At 46.5% G+C, this 17,335-nt stretch overlaps 1 protein-coding gene across 6 annotated transcripts in view; it reads right to left on the bottom strand.

Moving 5' to 3' along the window:
- Positions 1–17,335, bottom strand: part of MCF2L2 (MCF.2 cell line derived transforming sequence-like 2) — a 244,322-nt gene that overhangs the window by 171,738 nt on the left and 55,249 nt on the right. For all 6 annotated transcript variants that reach the window (XM_082223915.1, XM_082223920.1, XM_082223916.1 and 3 more), the window contains 2 exons: positions 10,492–10,606; positions 5,516–5,606 (listed from right to left, as the gene is read on the bottom strand). In XM_082223915.1, coding sequence (XP_082080041.1) covers positions 5,516–5,606; positions 10,492–10,606 — 206 coding nt within the window. The remainder of the gene's footprint in view (positions 1–5,515; positions 5,607–10,491; positions 10,607–17,335) is intronic.

Genomic DNA, 17,335 nt, shown 5'->3' with positions numbered 1-17,335 from the left:
AGAATCCCTTTTGGAAACCCAGGCAAAATCACAACCCCGTATGAAATTATTTTATTCATTGAATTCTGGGAGGAGGAGCCCTAGCGTTATGCAGTTCTCAGCATGATCAACCCCCAGGCCAACTCTCGCTCTCCAGACCACCCCTCGAGGAGTTGCTTCCTATACTGGGGTGTGTGTGCAAGAGTCAAAAAGATGGAGTAGAACAGGGAGGAAAAGAGCCATGCAATCTTGCCATGCTGTAAGCTCAGTGGCAGAGCATCTACAGGCTGAGACCCTACCTGCCAGCAGACTGTCTCGCCAGAGTGGTGCATGCTTGGACTACTGCAATGCGCTCTATGTGGGGCTACCTTTGAAGGTGACCCGGAATCTACAACTAATCCAGAATGCGGCAGCTAGACTGGTGACTGGGAGCAGCCTCCAAGATCACATAACACCGGTCTTGAAAGACCTACGTTGGAGCCCAGTACGTTTTCAAGCACAATTCAAAGTGTTGGTGCTGACCTTTAAAGCCCTAAATGGCCTCGGTCCAGTATACCTGAAGGAGCATTTCCACCCCCATCGTTCTGCCTGGACACTGAGGTCCAGTGCTGAGGGCCTTCTGGCAGTTCCCTCGCTGCAAGAAGCCAAGTTACAGGGAACCAGGCAGAGGGCCTTCTCGGTAGTGGTACCCACCCTGTGGAATGCCCTCCCACCAGATGTCAAAGAGAAAAACAACTACCAGACTTTTAGAAGACATCTGAAGGCAGCCCTGTTTAGAGAAGCTTTAACGTTTAATAGACTACTGTATTTTAAGATTTTGTTGGAAGCCGCCCAAAGTGGCTGGGGAAAGCCAGCCAGATGGGCGGAGTATAAATAATATATTATTATTATTATTATTATTATTATTATTATTATTATTATTATTATTATTATTATTATTATATCTGCATGAAGAATGTCCCAGGTTCAATCCTCAGTGACTCTCCAAGTAGGAAAGCAGTGGTGTAGCATGGTTTGCTGGCACCCGGGAGGCAGAACGTGGAAGTTGAATGGAGCCTGCCACGTTAGCCCAGCTCTTGCCACCGATGCTGCTGTAGTGATGCCATCCCTGAGCCACTTTGCAAGGCTGATGCCAGCCTTGCGAAGCAGCACAGGGCTGGCAGGGCGGCATGAGCAGTACCCCCCCAGGAAAATGCACCAAGGGCCACCGTGCTGGTAGCCTCCCCCGCATGCTATGCCCCTGTAGGAAACACTCTCTGCCTGAAACCAAGGAGAGCCACTGCCAGTTAGTGTGTAGACAATACTAAACTAGAAGTGCCAATGGTACTTCCTATTTTTGTTCTGGCTCCACCCACCGCTCACCCCCATAGGAAAAACTAAACTTCCCCATTCCCGATTTAATTATTGGTTTATATATGTCTTAATTACAGCATTGTTTCATGTACTAATTAATTTAAATATTCATATCTCACTTTTTTGCCCTGTATACAAATATATTTATGTGCTGCTATTCATTTTAAAAAAACCAGAGCGGTTTGTATCAATAGTACACAGAACCATAAGCGTTATGCATAGAACCATCTTTCCAAATGGCGTTCTGGATGCAAATTTTTAGCTGAATTTTAAGAGGGCTCTTGCTTGCCCATCCACTGCATTTGTACCAAATCAGATGTACAGAAGAGGACAGCTTGTATCAGAATATAAAATCCAGAAAACCATCCAGAAAAACTGTTAAAGCAGATTTGTCAATGGTGAGACCAAAGATATGAGGAACCACCATGGCTCCCTAGCCCTTATTCCATCCATGTCAGTGATTGAGGCTACTTCCACACTCACTGGGCATTTCCTTTAGAGTAGACACATTTGGCTCCCTCATTTTTAATAGGACATCTCCCTCTCATGTTTCCTCTGTTCAGCTTCCACTTGGTTTGCTTTTCTGTAGCTCAGATGGAACCCCATGGAATGGAATAGCTGTACCATTTCCCCAGGTATAGATGGCCACCAGACTGCTATTCTGGCTGGTTAGATGGTCCCAGCCACTTTCCAGATTGTCTTATAGCTCTCGAAGACTGCATCTCCTCATATGAACTGACCCAGAGCTTGTGACCATCATTTGAGGCCCTTCTTTGTGCGCCCCCTCCATGGGAGGCCTGGAGGATGGAAACAGAAGAATGGACCGTTTCAGTGGTGGCCCCTCGTTTGTGGAATGCTTTTCCCAGGGAGGCTTGCCTGGCACCCTCTAGTTTTACACACCAGGAAAAAGCTTCCTTTTTCTCTGTTCTTTTGGTCCTTAATTTGAAGGTTTTTAAAAAAGAATTTGTGGCCTCTTTTGGTGGCGCAGGATCTGCTAGAGCCCTCTTTTATTTGCATAGATGTGCTTGCTTGTTTTTTTTACATTTTTATTTATTGCATTTATTGTAATAGGCTTTAATATTTCTACTGTGTTATGTAAGTCAATTTGAGCGACATTTATGAGTAAAACAATTAAGAAATTTGAATAGCGGCAAACATAAATAATAATATCCAATATATCCTGGTATGCCCCGCAGAGGACCTTAAGGTCCATGAATAATCATAGTTTAGAGGTCCCGGGCCCTAAGGAAGTCAGATTATCCTCTACCAGGGCCAGAGCCTTCTCATTGATGGCTCCGACCTGGTGAAATGCTCTGTCCCAGGAGACCAGGGCCCTGCAGGATTTAACTTCCTTCCACAGGGCCTGTAAGACAGAGCTATTCTGCCTGGCTTTCAATTTGAACTTAGCCTGATCTTTTATTCCCCTTCCTTCCTTCCCCTTCCCCTTTTTATGAAGATTACCCGCTCTGGGATCCCACAGCTAATTCTCCCCTGGTCTCCTCGCTGGCCCAAATAGGACTAATTTAGCCAGCTAGCCCTGGTGATCATCTAATGTTTCTTGGATGGATTTCCCCCCTAAGTTGATTTTAGGATTCTGAATTCATTGTTATTTTTGTTTTATACTGTATTTTATGCTGTTTTTTGTTGCATCAATTAAGTGTTTTAAATTTGCTGTTAGCCACCCTGAGCCTGGTTTTCTGAACCGGGAAGGGTGGGGTGTGTGTGTGTATATATATATATATATATATGTGTGTGTGTGTGTGTGTGTCTCACCATATTGGCTCACCCTGCTTTAGAAGACCATCTAAAAAGTACTTCTGTAGCTTCATCATATTCTGTCCAAACCGTTTCCCTACGAGTCACTGGTATGGTTGCCAACTGTATTTCTGCCTCTGCTCTTGTACCATTAATGCTTGAAGTCTGGTTTGAACATGCAGCAGAATGCAATGGAAAATGAGGCGGCTAGAGTCCCACGGACAATGCAACATGGGAGCCCAACATTATGCCTACCCATGGCTCTCTTTGCTTTTACTTTAATAAAGCTGTACAAGGAGAAGGGGACGACAGAGGACGAGATGGTTGGATAGTGTTCTCGAAGCTACCAACATGAGTTTGACCAAACTGCGGGAGGCAGTGGAAGACAGGAGTGCCTGGCGTGCTCTGGTCCGAAGAGTCGGACACGACTAAATGACTAAACAGCAACAAAAAAGCTGTAGCGAGCTCCAAATTTGTATTGGGCTAGAACCTAAGACAGAACCTATCCCCACAGGACACATACAGGATAGTTCAATAGCTGTGCTATCATAATGATTAAGGCCTTAAATGATAATTTTAGGTCATATGTTAGTGACTAAGTTTTAATTTATATATTTTTTAACTGTTGCTATATCTGTATTATGTTGCTATATCTGTTGCTATATCTGTATCATGAGTCTGACCAAACTGCGGGAGGCAGTGGAAGACAGGAATGCCTGGCGTGCTCTGGTCCATGGGGTCACAAAGAGCTGGACACGACTAAACCACTAAACAATATCTGTATTGTTCCTGTTATAAAGGTAAAGGTACCCCTGCCCGTACGGGCCAGTCTTGACAGACTCTAGGGTTGTGCGCTCATCTCACTCTAGAGGCTGGGAGCCAGCGCTGTCCGCAGACACTTCTGGGTCACGTGGCCAGCGTGACGAAGGTGCTCTGGTGAGCCAGCGCAGCACACGGAACGCCGTTTACCTTCCCGCTATAAAGCGGTACCTATTTATCTACTTGCACTTAGGGGTGCTTTCGAACTGCTAGGTGGGCAGGAGCTGGGACCGAACGACGGGAGCTCACCCCACCGCGGGGATTCGAACCGCCGACCATGAGATCGGCAAGTCCTAGGCGCTGAGGTTTTACCCACAGCGCCACCAGCGTCCCTATTGTTCCTGTTATACCTAATTGCAAATTCAAATGTATCCCTATCGTGTTTTAGGACTTCCTTGATATTGTATGTGGGCTGGAACTGGTCTGTGACCGAAATAATAAAATTTGATTCGATAGTTCAATTGGTTAGAGCTTGGTTATTGCTTGGTGCTGATTATGCCAAGGCTGCAGCTTCAATCCTCCTAAGTGACGGCTGCATATTCCTCAGGGTCCCTTTCCATTCCCTTTCTATGAAATTTTCCCTATTGAAATTGCCCTTCCTAATCTGCTTTTCCCATCTGCGATTCTCGACTAGGAAAATGACGTGAGGAGGGGCAAGAACTCCATATGTCTCCTCTGTCACGCCTCATTTATCACTACTTTTGTTATGTTGCAATTGTGTTTTCCTTCCATGTTGTGAGCCCCCTTGAGCACGGTTTGAACTGCTGAAAGGCGGCACACTAATAGAATTGTGTATGTATACATGCAGCTAGCTCAGGCATCCCCAAACTCTGCCCTCCAGATGTTTTGCGACTACAATTCCCATCATCCCTGACCACTGCTCCTGTTAGCTAGGGATGATGGGAGTTGTAGTCCCAAAACATCTGGAGGGCAGAGTTTGGGGATGCCTGAGCTAGACCTCCTGTGACCCTCCTGTGTTGTGCAAAGCCTGATTATTGCTGTTCTGCTCTGGGAGCCTTTTTTCAGCTGAAAAGCAAGGTTCGAAACCCTTCAAATAAGCTCATAAACCAGTGTGTTTAGCTCCGTTCTCTAGGTACTGGTGCAAGTGTGAGGGAAGGTGGGGGAGAGAGAGCAGAAGGAGAGAGAGGGGGGGAGAGAGAGAGGGGGAGAGAGAGAGAGAGAGAGGGAGAGAGATGCTTGCATAAGCCCCTGCTCCACCGCCATCTCAAATCACCTAAGCTAGGGCTTGACCTAGGAGACTCCCTCACCTGACCCCCTGGACCACTACACTTAATGAGATTAGGACTGTAAAGCAGCTTGCATGCAGCAGAACGCTATAGAAATAGCCAAGCCCTTTTCTCTTCCCAGGGCTGGAACGATCTCGTTCTCATTCAGCAGGAAAACAGGGCAAGATGTGCCTGTCCTGCCTTGGCACTCTCCGCTGCTTCTCAGCATGCAAGGTTGGCAGAAATCTGTAGGGCAGCGAAGGAGATGCAGCCGCACGAGCAACCAAGGGAGCGCAGCCTAGGTAAACAGCAAACAACTGGGTAGCAGTTGCAATCTGCGGGAGGCAAAACAGCAATGAAAATAAAGGATTCCAGGCACTTACTGCTATTCGTGTGAGGGACGCCTTTACTGCGCTCCATTTGTCCCGCCGTCTGTCTATGATGATGATGAACCCGATGCTGGCAGCCTCCAGACTGCAAAATATCCAGAGCAGGTATATGGGGTTACACAGGGCCAGCCCCGTTCCAAGCAATGGTATTGCAGCAAAAGCTCCGTGGCTCGCTCTGAGCTCATGATTAACAAGCAGTCTAGGTAGGCAGCGGCAGCAGCAGCGTGAGCAACCTAGACCGGGAGCTGTGTTTGCAGGAAGAGGCAAGCGACTTCCCCTCCTCCTTCCTTCCTTCTTCCCTTTCCCCTCTTTCCCCTCTTCCGCCCCAGCATCAGGTTAGCCGCTTGCACAATACGTGAATATTTCATCCGATTGCTCGGGCTGCTTTGCTGCAGATTTCCCCAACCAGCAGCGCTGTGAACCATTCGCCATCACCTACACGCTTCGGGCTGGTGGGGAGGAAAAAGCCTGGAAATGTTTCAGATAAACCTCACCCCCAGCTTCTCCCCTCTCTGGGGGGAGAGGTGTGAAGCCATGCCCCCCCACCCCGTTCCTCATTGCCCCCCCCCCATGCAGCTGCCATGCCTGCAAAGCTGGCAGCTACCTATGAAGGGGCGGTATAACATTTGAAAAAGATGTACACATGTGAAATCTGACACATGTAGGACCAAACTGCAGGTTGTTTCCTGGGGTTCTTTCTTTGTAAGACAGATTGCACTACTCACAGGCCTACATACACTGGATTTTGTGTCCCGATCAAACATTGTGCTCACATGCTGAAATCTGTCAGAGCTGCCCACTGAGCAGGGCAGAAAGCTATGACATTGCTTGGTGGCCCCAGGAGAGGGCAATCTTTAATTGGGGGAAAAACCCACCTACTTGGAGTTAATTTAGCAACTGGAGGCATTTCCCCTGAACTAAAGACGATCCCCAACAGAAACACTGGGGAAGATTGGTACAGCTGGATGATAAAGGCACCAGCTGGGGTGGAAGCAGAATTCTACCCATCTCTCTGGTTTTGGTCCTAGCCCTATATTTCCTTCTCTAGCCATGCACATTAGAACACACACACCCTCTCATTTGGGGTTATGCCTCTTCTTTAAAGTATATATAGCCATCTGATCAATGTCACTGTTGTGCATGCTTCAAAGCCACAGTGCAGTGAATGTCACAATATCCTGTGGGCCTACTAGGTTCTTTTTGATATTTATACTGTAAACCACCCTAAGACGGTTGGATGGTGCCTTCTACGCCCCCTTCCAGCAACTCCTGCAGCCAAACTGGTGCCAAACATATCGCTCTGCTTTCCTTTGGACCACATCAGTGAGGCCAAGATGGGGGGTCTTGTTGTCTGGGCAGGCTAGGACTACCAATGGCTTGTGCCCCGGGAAGTCATTTAGAGTGGAGAAGCAAAGGGGAGGGAAAGGGATGCCTAACAAAATTCCCTGCTCTCATGTTTCTCTTCTTCAGACCCCAGCAACTTTTTCCCACCATAGTGCTCAAAACAAAAATCAAACGCATTTAACCCTGCAGCAGGAAAAAAAAAGAAATCTTTTGATGGGGTTATTTGGAGCAAGAAAAGCTATGGGCAGGGAAATAATTCCTCCACCTTTCACTCGCCTGCTTCTTGACTCTTAGGCAGTGGCGTAGCATTGTTTGCTGGTGCCCAGGGCACGCTAGGCAGGTCACAGAGGGTGAATAGAGCCTGCCTTGCCAGCCCAGTCCTTGCCGCCGCTGCCACCGAAGTGATACCCCACCCCACTGGAGCCAAGCAGGGCCATGCTGCGCCACCTGTCAGGCAAATCCCCCCAAAGCCTGCAGAGAGAACTACCCTTTGCCTCCCTCTGCCCAAACCGGGCATCCAATTGGATCCAAACATAGATAAAATCCTGCTCGTTGATGATCTCAGGAACCATCATGCAAAATTTGGTTATAATATCTTAAGGAAGTGTCCAAATGAATAGTGAAGAGCCAAACTACTTTCCAGAATAAATAGTAGATCCTATTAAATATGGTGGCCCAGGAATTCCCTTCTGTGGTGATGTCATGATGACATCCAACCATCCTTTTTTTGGTACTGAGCTATGCAGTGGTGGAGCTTCATGCTCCGGCACCGTGGGCGGAGAGCAGGCGGGGGCATGACTGGCGCATGTCCTGGGGCGGGGGTCACGCCGCCCGCAGTGGTGTGGTGCATGTCCTGGGGGTGTGGAGCCCAGCGTGTGGGGGGGCCACGATGGCACCCCACTGGGATCGTGGTGCCAGGGGCAATGCGCTCCCCCAGTCCCCCTCTTGCTCTGCCAGTTGAGCTATGTGGCACAGAGGAAATGTACAATTGTATCCAGCGGAGCTGTGTCAAGACATTTTGCTGTATGAGGTAGCTGCCCTACAAAAGCCAACCAGATCAGAAGTTGAATCTTACATTATCCTCCACCATATCTCGAGGACTCAAGCTTTTTTAGGAGGCACAGGGCAGGCCCCTACGCACAGCTCTGTCCTCCAAAACCAATCCAGCAGCTGCCGCCTGAGGCAGCCACCTCCCTCTGTCTAATGGTAGGGCCGGCCTGTGGGCAATCTGCCAACCACAATGGAAATGGAAGCAATGCAAGCTACTAAAAATGTGGTCAACCCATTAAAACCTCTCAGGCATTGTTCACTATATAGAGACTATTAGCAGAATTTCACACAAAGCCGAACCACACACTCCTGTTACATCAGGATACCAGTATTTAAAAAATCAAATCCAAGAGCTAGTGATGTATCCATACAGCTGTCAACATACATATATATAAAATCACAATCTGCACCTGACTCATGACACAGAGCTGTCACTGAAAAGAGTATCCTATGTCGAATTTTCTGTCCTATCTCAGCTGCTTTCAGATGGGTGCTAATTATGGTATGGGTGCTTCTCACACATGGAAGTTTCTTCTAGCATCCACATGACATTGTTTATATCAACATGCCAGCCCATATTATTTCCTGGTTTAATCCAGTTTACCCTTTCTGGGGGAAATCCAATACAGTATATTAAGAAAAAGCCCTGCTGCCACTGACCTGTCTGTGACATCTCAACGACTCTTTTCCAAATTAAGCCCCTGCCATAAAGCCCCCTTACTCATCTGGGCTCAAGCTGAGTTTTCCTGCCATTGCCAGCAGCAGCCCATGATGTTTGGGGAAACTTTTAATCATTTTTTTTTTAGCTTCCAAATGTGGATTTAAATATGATATTATGAATGGTTGTTTCTGTGGCACCTATTTGTTTACTGTTCTTCTGAGATGCTTTGAGCATAATTTGGAAAAGTACACCAAGAACTCAGGCCAGTGTAAGTTTCAATAGTGGGAGTGGTCCCTACTCACAAATCAATAGTCAGTGCATTTTTCTTGGTGTATTTAATAACAAGAACTCCAACTTATTTAATTTGGAAAAGTGGCATATGAAAAGCTAATAATGATGATGATGGAGGGAAGGAAAGACCAAAGTAATGATTTGTTTGTTTCATTTATTTCCCGCCTTTTCCTCCAAAGAGCTTGAGGTGGTGTACGTGGCTCTTCCCCATCTCATTTAATCACCGCATCAACACTGTGACATAGGTTAGGCTAAGAGGCAGGGACTCACCTAAGGTCACCCAATGAGCTTCATATCTGTGTCAGGATTTGAACCCTGATCTCCCAGGTCCTAGTCCCACACTCTAACCGCTACACTATACCAGCTCTCCAAAGCTGGGATAGCTCAGTTGGTAGAGCATGAGACTTAAATTCAGGGTTGTGGGTTTGAGCCCCATGTGGGGTGAAAGATTCTTGCATGTCAGGGGGCTGGACTAGATGACCCTCGTAGTCCCTTCCAACTCCATGAGGTGATTCTACACATTTGCCAGGGATAACTCAACACGGAGACACATTTTTTCGGTGACAGCCTCGCCTCTTGCATGCATTAAAACGCAGCTACACTTACAGGGCAAATTAAATTGCACAGCACACCAAAGCTCCACAGCAGGTAAAGTTGCAGAAACCGTTAACGTAGCTCCAAAGCGTGTTATCAAATACGTTAACACAGAAATTGCAAAGGCGGCTCCCACATTCACCAGCAACAAACTCAGCCTCTTCCGAATTTTGATTTTATAAACGCTGTAGGCAAAGCTCATCACAATACTTCTTCCTGAAATGAAGCTCACTGGGTGGTTATCTTCCTCAATTGCATTGCCAAATATGTATACGGGGATATATTTATACGCAAATGCCATATTCAATCTGACATTTGTTCAATTACACAATTCTCCTCTCACAAAAGATATAGGCAGATGTCACCCCAATAGTTGTTTTTTTACTCACTATAAACCTAGCTCCCCAAAGGAGAATCACATATGAAAATTACTTTTATTTCATTTATTTAGTCTTATATTTAAACCCCACTTTTCCTCCAAGGAGCTCATGTTCAGGGGGCATACGTTTGTATCCTCACAACAGCCCTGTGAGGTGGGCTAGGCTGAGAGGCAGTGACTGGCCCAAGGCCACCCAGTGAGCATAGTGGGGATGTGAACCCTGCTCTCCCAGTTCCCAGGCCAGCACCCTAGGCCAGGGGTAGGCATCCTAAGGCCTGTGGGCCAGATGCGGCCCAATCACCTTCTCAATCTGGCCCATGGATGGTCCAGGAATCAGCATGCTTTTACATGAGGAGAATGTGTCCCTTTATTTAAAATGCACCTTTGGGTTATTTGTGGGGCATAGGAATTTGTTCATTTTTTTCCTTCAACATATCGTCTGGCCAACCACATGGTCTGAGGGACGGTGGACCAGCCCGCGGCTGGAAAAGGTTGCTGACCCCTGCCCTAGGCTGTGTGGGTTTTGGGTGTCAGAGGGGAAATACGCCAAAATGGGAGGTGCGAGAAGGTGTTCGTTTGGGCTTGCCCTGGAGAAAGCGGTGAGTTAATTTGGGCCCACAAGCCATCGAGGAGACTGGCGTCAGACTTTACCTGGGGATGCTAGTCAAATACGTCACGACGTTCAGAAAATCTTCATCAGGGATCTCGCTGAAACCTGCGTACTCGGGGAAGGTGATGATGGGTGCACCATCTTTCCCTCTTCCTCCTGCAAGAGAGAGGGGACCTCAGTGGGCTAAATACAGATCACAGCGGTCAATTCTCCCCTGCCAACAGCGTTTCATCAAATTGGTGTCATTCACAAAACGAAAACAACATACATCAACTTTTCCCACTAGCCAATAACTCTTCTGATTATTATTTATGAATCGACTGCAGTGCCCTGGAAATTTGCTCCTGGGGTGAATTATCCTGCCTGAGGAACGTATAATCTAAATGCTTACAGGGAAGGAGATGAGGGCAAGCATGGTAAGAGACCAACGAAAGCAAATGCAGTCAAGTGCACTACTAAGGTTCTGTTTCAGCTGGGAACAGGGATCATGACCGTATACACACCTCACCGTTGGAAAAACTTTTATTTCTGTCAAGGGCCACATTCCCTTAGAAATAATCTATCAGGAGCCAGATAATGGCAGTGGGCAAGGTTGGAGCCAAAAAAAATCTTAGCACCCCACTCTTTCCTAATCCCTCCCTCCTAATCCCTTTTCTATCTCTTTCTGTACCCCTTCCCCGCCCCCGCTCCCAGCCACCTGTACAAAATGAATCCCCATGAAATCACCCCCCCCCAACCTTACATGGAAACTCATTTAACTGAACCTTGACAGCCCATTCCTATTCTTCAGCAAAAGCCATTTTTGGAGGGGGGCAATTTGGAGTAGAGGATTTTTTTGGGGGGAGGGGGGAGTATTAAGCCCCACCTGCTACTTCTCCACTCCAAAATGTCTCATTTCTAAAGCAATTTTTATAAGGGGCAGGGTAACAACTATCAGGTTTCTGTTTGTATACAGTGGACACTTGAGTTGCGAATGTGATCCGTGCGGGATGCACGTTTGCAACCCGCAGCGCCGCGTCTGCACAAGCGCGGGTTGCAATTCGGCACGTCTGTGCATGCACAAAGTGCGATTTAGCGTGTCTGCGCATGTGTGACCGCCGAAACCTGGAAGTAACCCGTTCTGGTACTTCCAGGTTTCGGCGGTCCACAACCCGGAAAAACGCAACCTGAAGTGTCTGTAACCCGAGGTATGACTGTAGAGGCATTTGTTGGCGCAGAATGCGAAACACACTGAATTTCTCCTGCATCCCTAGTGATCAGTTTCCTTATCAAGCTACAGTTACCAGGGTTTGCGGAGGGAAGCCATGGCACTTAAGCTGGTATATAAATTCCATGCATCTACCTATAGACATAAATGAAAAATGCAAATACAGGAAACACCCACCCCAATTCTGCCTGTATTTGAGCACATTTAACAGCCAAAGCAATGCAAAGAAATAGAGGAAAACAACAGAATGGAAAGAACCAGAGTTCTGTTCAAGAAAATCGGAAATATGAAAGGAACATTTCGTACAAAGATTACCGTAATAAAGGACAAAAGTGGTAAAGATCTAACTGAAGCAGAAGACATCAAGAAGAGGTGGCAAGAATACACAGAGGAATTATACCAGAAAGATATGGATGTCTTGTACACCCCAGGTAGTGTGGTTGCTGACCTTGAGCCAGACATCCTGGAGAGTGAAGTCAAATGGGCCTTAGAAAGCACTGCAAATAACAAGGCCAGTGGAAGTGATGGTATTCCAGCTGAACTGTTTAAAATTTTAAAAGATGATGCTGTTAAGGTGCTACACTCAATATGCCAGCAAGTTTGGAAAACTCAGCAGTGGCCAGAGGATTGGAGAAGATCAGTCTACATCCCAATCCCAAAGAAGGGCAGTGCCAAAGAATGCTCCAACTACCGCACAATTTCACTCATTTCACACACTAGCAAGGTTATGCTTAAAATTCTACAAGGAAGGCTCAAGCAGTATGTGGACCGAGAACTCCCAGAAGTGCAAGCTGGATTTAGAAGAGGCAGAGGAACCAGTGACCAAATTGCAAACATGCGCTGGATTATGGAGAAAGCTAGAGAGTTCCAGAAAGACATCTACTTCTGCTTCATTGACTATGCAAAAGCCTTTGACTGTGTCGACCACAGCAAACTATGGCAAGTTCTTACAGAAATGGGAGTGCCTGATCACCTCATCTGTCTCCTGAGAAAACTCTATGTGGGACAAGAAGCTACAGTTAGAACTGGATATGGAACAACTGATTGGTTCAAAATTGGGAAAGGAGTACGGCAAGGCTGTATATTGTCTCCCTGCTTATTTAACTTATATGCAGAATTCATCATGCGAAAGGCTGGGCTGGATGAATCCCTAGCCGGAATTAAGATTTCTGGAAGAAATATCAACAACCTCAGATATGCAGGGGACACAACCTTGATGGCAGAAAGTGAGGAGGAATTAAAGAACCTTTTATTGAGGGTGAAAGAGGAGAGCGCAAAATATGGTCTGAAGCTCAACATCAAAAAAACGAAGATCATGGCCACTGGTCCCATCACCTCCTGGTAAATAGAAGGGGAAGAAATGGAGGCAGTAAGAGATTTTACTTTCTTGGGCTCCATGATCACTGCAGATGGTGACAGCAGTCGTGAAATTAAAAGACGCCTGCTTCTTGGGAGAAAAGCAATGACAAACCTAACCTAGACAGCATCTTAAAAAGTAGAGACATCACCTTGCCAACAAAGGTCCGTATAGTAAAAGCTATGGTTTTCCCAGCAGTGATGTATGGAAGTGAGAGCTGGACCATAAAGAAGGCTGATCGCCGAAGAACTGATGCTTTTGAATTATGGTGCTAGAGGAGACTCTTGAGAGTCCCATGGACTGCAAGAAGATCAAACCTATCCATTCTGAAGGAAATCAGCCCTGAGTGCTCACTGGAAGGACAGATCCTGAAGCTGAGGCTCCAATACTTTGGCCACCTCATGAGAAGAGAAGACTCCCTGGAAAAGACCCTGATGTTGGGAAAGATGGAGGGCACAAGGAGAAGGGGACGACAGAGGATGAGATGGTTGGATGGTGTTCTTGAAGCTACCAGCATGAGTTTGATCAAACTGCGGGAGGCAGTGGAGGACAGAAGTGCCTGGCGTGCTCTGGTCCAGGGGGTCACAAAGAGTCGGACACGACTAAACGACTAAACAACAACAAAACAGCCAAAGATTATCTGACTTCAAATCGCATCATACAGTACATTTGAGCATGCTCCCCATGTGAAGATTTCACACATTTACACTTAGCATATGCCCTGAGGAAGCATGACTGGCCATAGTTTCTTAGCCTGTGCATAGCCGTGCGTGCCTGCAGTTAAACACATGAATGTGCAGACCCCACATCTGCACAATGGTTTGACACTATTTCTTGCAGGAGAGTGTTTTCACATGGGGAAGATTGTAATATGTGGAGCAGACGTATGGCAGCGAAATGGCTTTGGTGCCAAAAAACCTTCAGAGGCAGGGGAATCAGTGACACCTTGTGGAGAAGACAGGTAATATTGTGGCCGGGGGAGGGGAATGGGAAATGCAAAAGATCAGGAATGGATCATACTTGTGTTATTCACGCACACCTTGATAATTACAAAGCAGAGAGGTGCCTTTATATAACACTAAAAAGGAATGTTCTAAATGCAAAATTGCACTCAAGAGCACATCCCTTGAAATTAGTGGCACCAAGTTGGCCGTGACCACTATTTCCAATGGACTTGACATGGCTAATGCTGGACACAGCCCAATAAATTTAACATTATAATAACCTAAATAAATGTGCACATTGACAGAAGCAAGAGCTATGCTCTGCCAAAATCCAGTAAAGGGTTTGTGTTCTACCAAAAAATCAATTTCATCTTTGTTTTGCTGCCCTTACTCTCATGTAACTGTTCAGTTTAGAAAGAGCCATGCAAATATATACTTGATTCCTCCATTTCAAAATGTTTTTTTTAAAATATTGTATTACTTTCACTGTTTAGTTGTTTGTTGCCATGGGCCCCTCAGGGTGAGAGAAAAATAACAACGTCAACAACAACAACAACAGTTATTGTTGCTGCTCTTCTTAACTTTCTCTCACAAAGCATTCTTACTGTTACAAACACATACATATTAATCTCTTGATTAGCACACAGGAAAAAAATCTGTAGACGCTGAGCTTCTGAGTTACCTAGGGCCCTTGTTGTCATGGTTGGGGGCCAAGGAGTGGTGGGAGGTACCTGGTGGGGAACTCCCCAGGGAAGAAGGCTCGGAGCCCAGCAAGTGATGGGGAGAAGAGGGAGAAGGACTGGGAGGAGAAGGTGTCAGAATCTGAAGGTGTACCAGGGCTTAGTGAGCAGGAGAGAGGCTGTGGCAGAGAGCAATTCAGACTCCAAGGCTGGAGGGGAAGATGGCCAAGAGGCAGAGATGGGTCACAGCAGGTTTTCTCGGGGAAGGCTCAGGGGCAAAAAATAACCCCCAAACATGCTTGGACATGGAGCTTTAAACCACAGACCTGTGCCTGGAAAGAGTGGGTCAAATGGTAAGAGTGGATAAGCCCTTACATGGTCACAGACATATATATATGGACGCGGGTGACGCTGTGGTCTAAACCACTGAGCCTCTTGGGCTTGCCAATCAGAAGGTTAGCGGTTCGAATCCCTGCGACAGGGTGAGCTCCCATTGCTCTGTCCTGCCAACCTAGCAGTTCAAAAGCATGCCAGTGCAAGTAGATGAATAGGTACCGCTGTGGTGGGAAGGTAAACGGCGTTTCTGTGCGCTCTGGCTTCCGTCACAGTGTCCCATTGCGCCAGAAGCGGTTTAGTCATGCTGGCCACATGACCCAGAAAGCTGTCTGTGGACAAACACTGGCTCCATCTTCCTGAAAGCGAGGTGAGCGTTGCAACTCCATAGTCGCCTTTGACTGGACTTAACCATCCAGGGGTCCTTTACCTTTTTACATGGGTCACCAGTGCAGGCAAAGCCTGAGTCTTTTGCCCGCTCCACAGTGGCATTACCTCAGCTCAGACTTCAGAATTTATCTTTGGCATGTTGGCCAAAACAGTTTAGCCATCACCTAGGCTGAACTGGCATTTGCACCCAGGACCAAGGCCCGGAGCTAAATTGACACATTTAGCAAAGCAGCTTCTCAGATCGCTCTCTGCATCTAGCCAGTTAACAAAAGATGTCCATCAACGATAGCTGATGGAGGAAGCAGATCACGCAGCTGTCAAACCTCAATCTTCTCTCATTTGTCTCTCTCTGCCTGTCTTAGGGGGAAATGAATTAAAACGAGCTTTGCTGCAGTGCTTATTGTGCTCAGATTATGCAAATTCCTGCAGATTTCTCAACGGTCAGAAACCTGCAGTCGTCTACATCTTTTGTTTTCTAGATTCCTAAAGGCATAATGCACTTTAAAAAAACAAAAACGGATTTGATTTCCTTTGCTCAAATATCAACAGTAGATTACTTATAGTAGTGATTCCCATGTATTTTACTAAAAAGGACATTCCAGGGGAGTTATGGCTATGGGGGTAAAATATATAAAAGGTACAGATCCCTTTCACCAGGGCTGAGGATCAGGATAATTAATCTCCCTTACCAGAGCTCACAGGCCAAGTCTGACAGGTAACCTGTTTTTGTCTCCACTGTTTAAAACCATGTGCCCCAATGCAGGACTTCTATAGCTCTGCGGACAGTGCTTTGCAAGCCCAGACAATCTGCTGATCACCGGGGCTTGCAAAGCACCATCCACAGTGCTACGCAAGTACAAAAAACCAGCTGTTTGTCCGTGCTTGCAAAATGCTGTGCAAGGGACTTTGAAGGTGCTGCCAATCAGCTGATTGCTGGTGCCTGCAAACTCCAATTTGGCAAATATATTATGTCAGGGGAAGGGGAAGCTGTCATGGCTAAGCTATAACAGCCTTATGGATGAAATAGGGAGGTGTGGCGGGTGCTAGTTATGTCTGCAGGCCTGAGGTTCCCCACCGCTGCCTTAAAATGAAAAAAGGGACACCTTTCCTCTGAAACTGCAAAAGAGGAATGGTCGGGAATCTCTGGCAAAATGAATTATACCCATAAGCATTGTGTCTCACGACTCATTCAGAAATTCATGGACAGTAAAGTTGCCCACTCCCTGGAACTCAGGTGAGCCAGAAGGCTAAAGGAGGTACGGGCTTCTTCACACAGTGCATAGCTAAACTATTGAAACTGCCCCCACAAGATTAGTGAGGCACAGCAACTTAGATGGTTTTACAGGAGGATCAGACAAATTCTGAAGAGAATAAGGCTATCAATGCCCACAAATCACTCTTGCATACAAACGATGCTATACACCTTTAGGAACCAGGCAAAAATGTTCCTCTTTAACCAGGCGTTTGGCTGATTGACATCCAAGGCCCTTTTAAAATGTGTTGAGGAGTGGGGTGATTATTAGGTTGTTCTTGTTTTTATTTTTATTGTGTATTTTGTGTTTTCATATTGTAACCACCCTGAGACCTGCAGGTATAGGGTGGTATACAAATGTTGATACGATACGATATGATAATTTTATTGTCGTCCCATACAGAACAATGAAATTGAAAAAATCTACATCAGACATTCAGAAACCAACTAGCCTGCTTTCCCAGCCTGGTTAACCCCCTAAAAACTCTGATACCCCATAATTAAATACCGTATACTTCCATAGAGACTACCTTACACTGCGTTTAAAACCAAGATCGCATTTGAATAGAAACTGTTTCTCTGGCGGCTAGTCCTAGCCTTTATAACCCTGTACCTTCTTCCAGAAGGCAGAAGCTGAAAGAGATCATTTCCGGGGTGTGCACTATCCTGCAGCTTTCTTATGGCACCTGGAAGCATAGATTTGATCCAGTCTTTACAACCCT

This window comes from Podarcis vaucheri (genome assembly GCF_965113315.1).
Source record: "Podarcis vaucheri genome assembly, chromosome: 5".
Classification (NCBI taxonomy): Eukaryota; Metazoa; Chordata; class Lepidosauria; order Squamata; family Lacertidae; genus Podarcis; species Podarcis vaucheri.
This window is presented reverse-complemented; position numbering and strand designations above follow the sequence as displayed.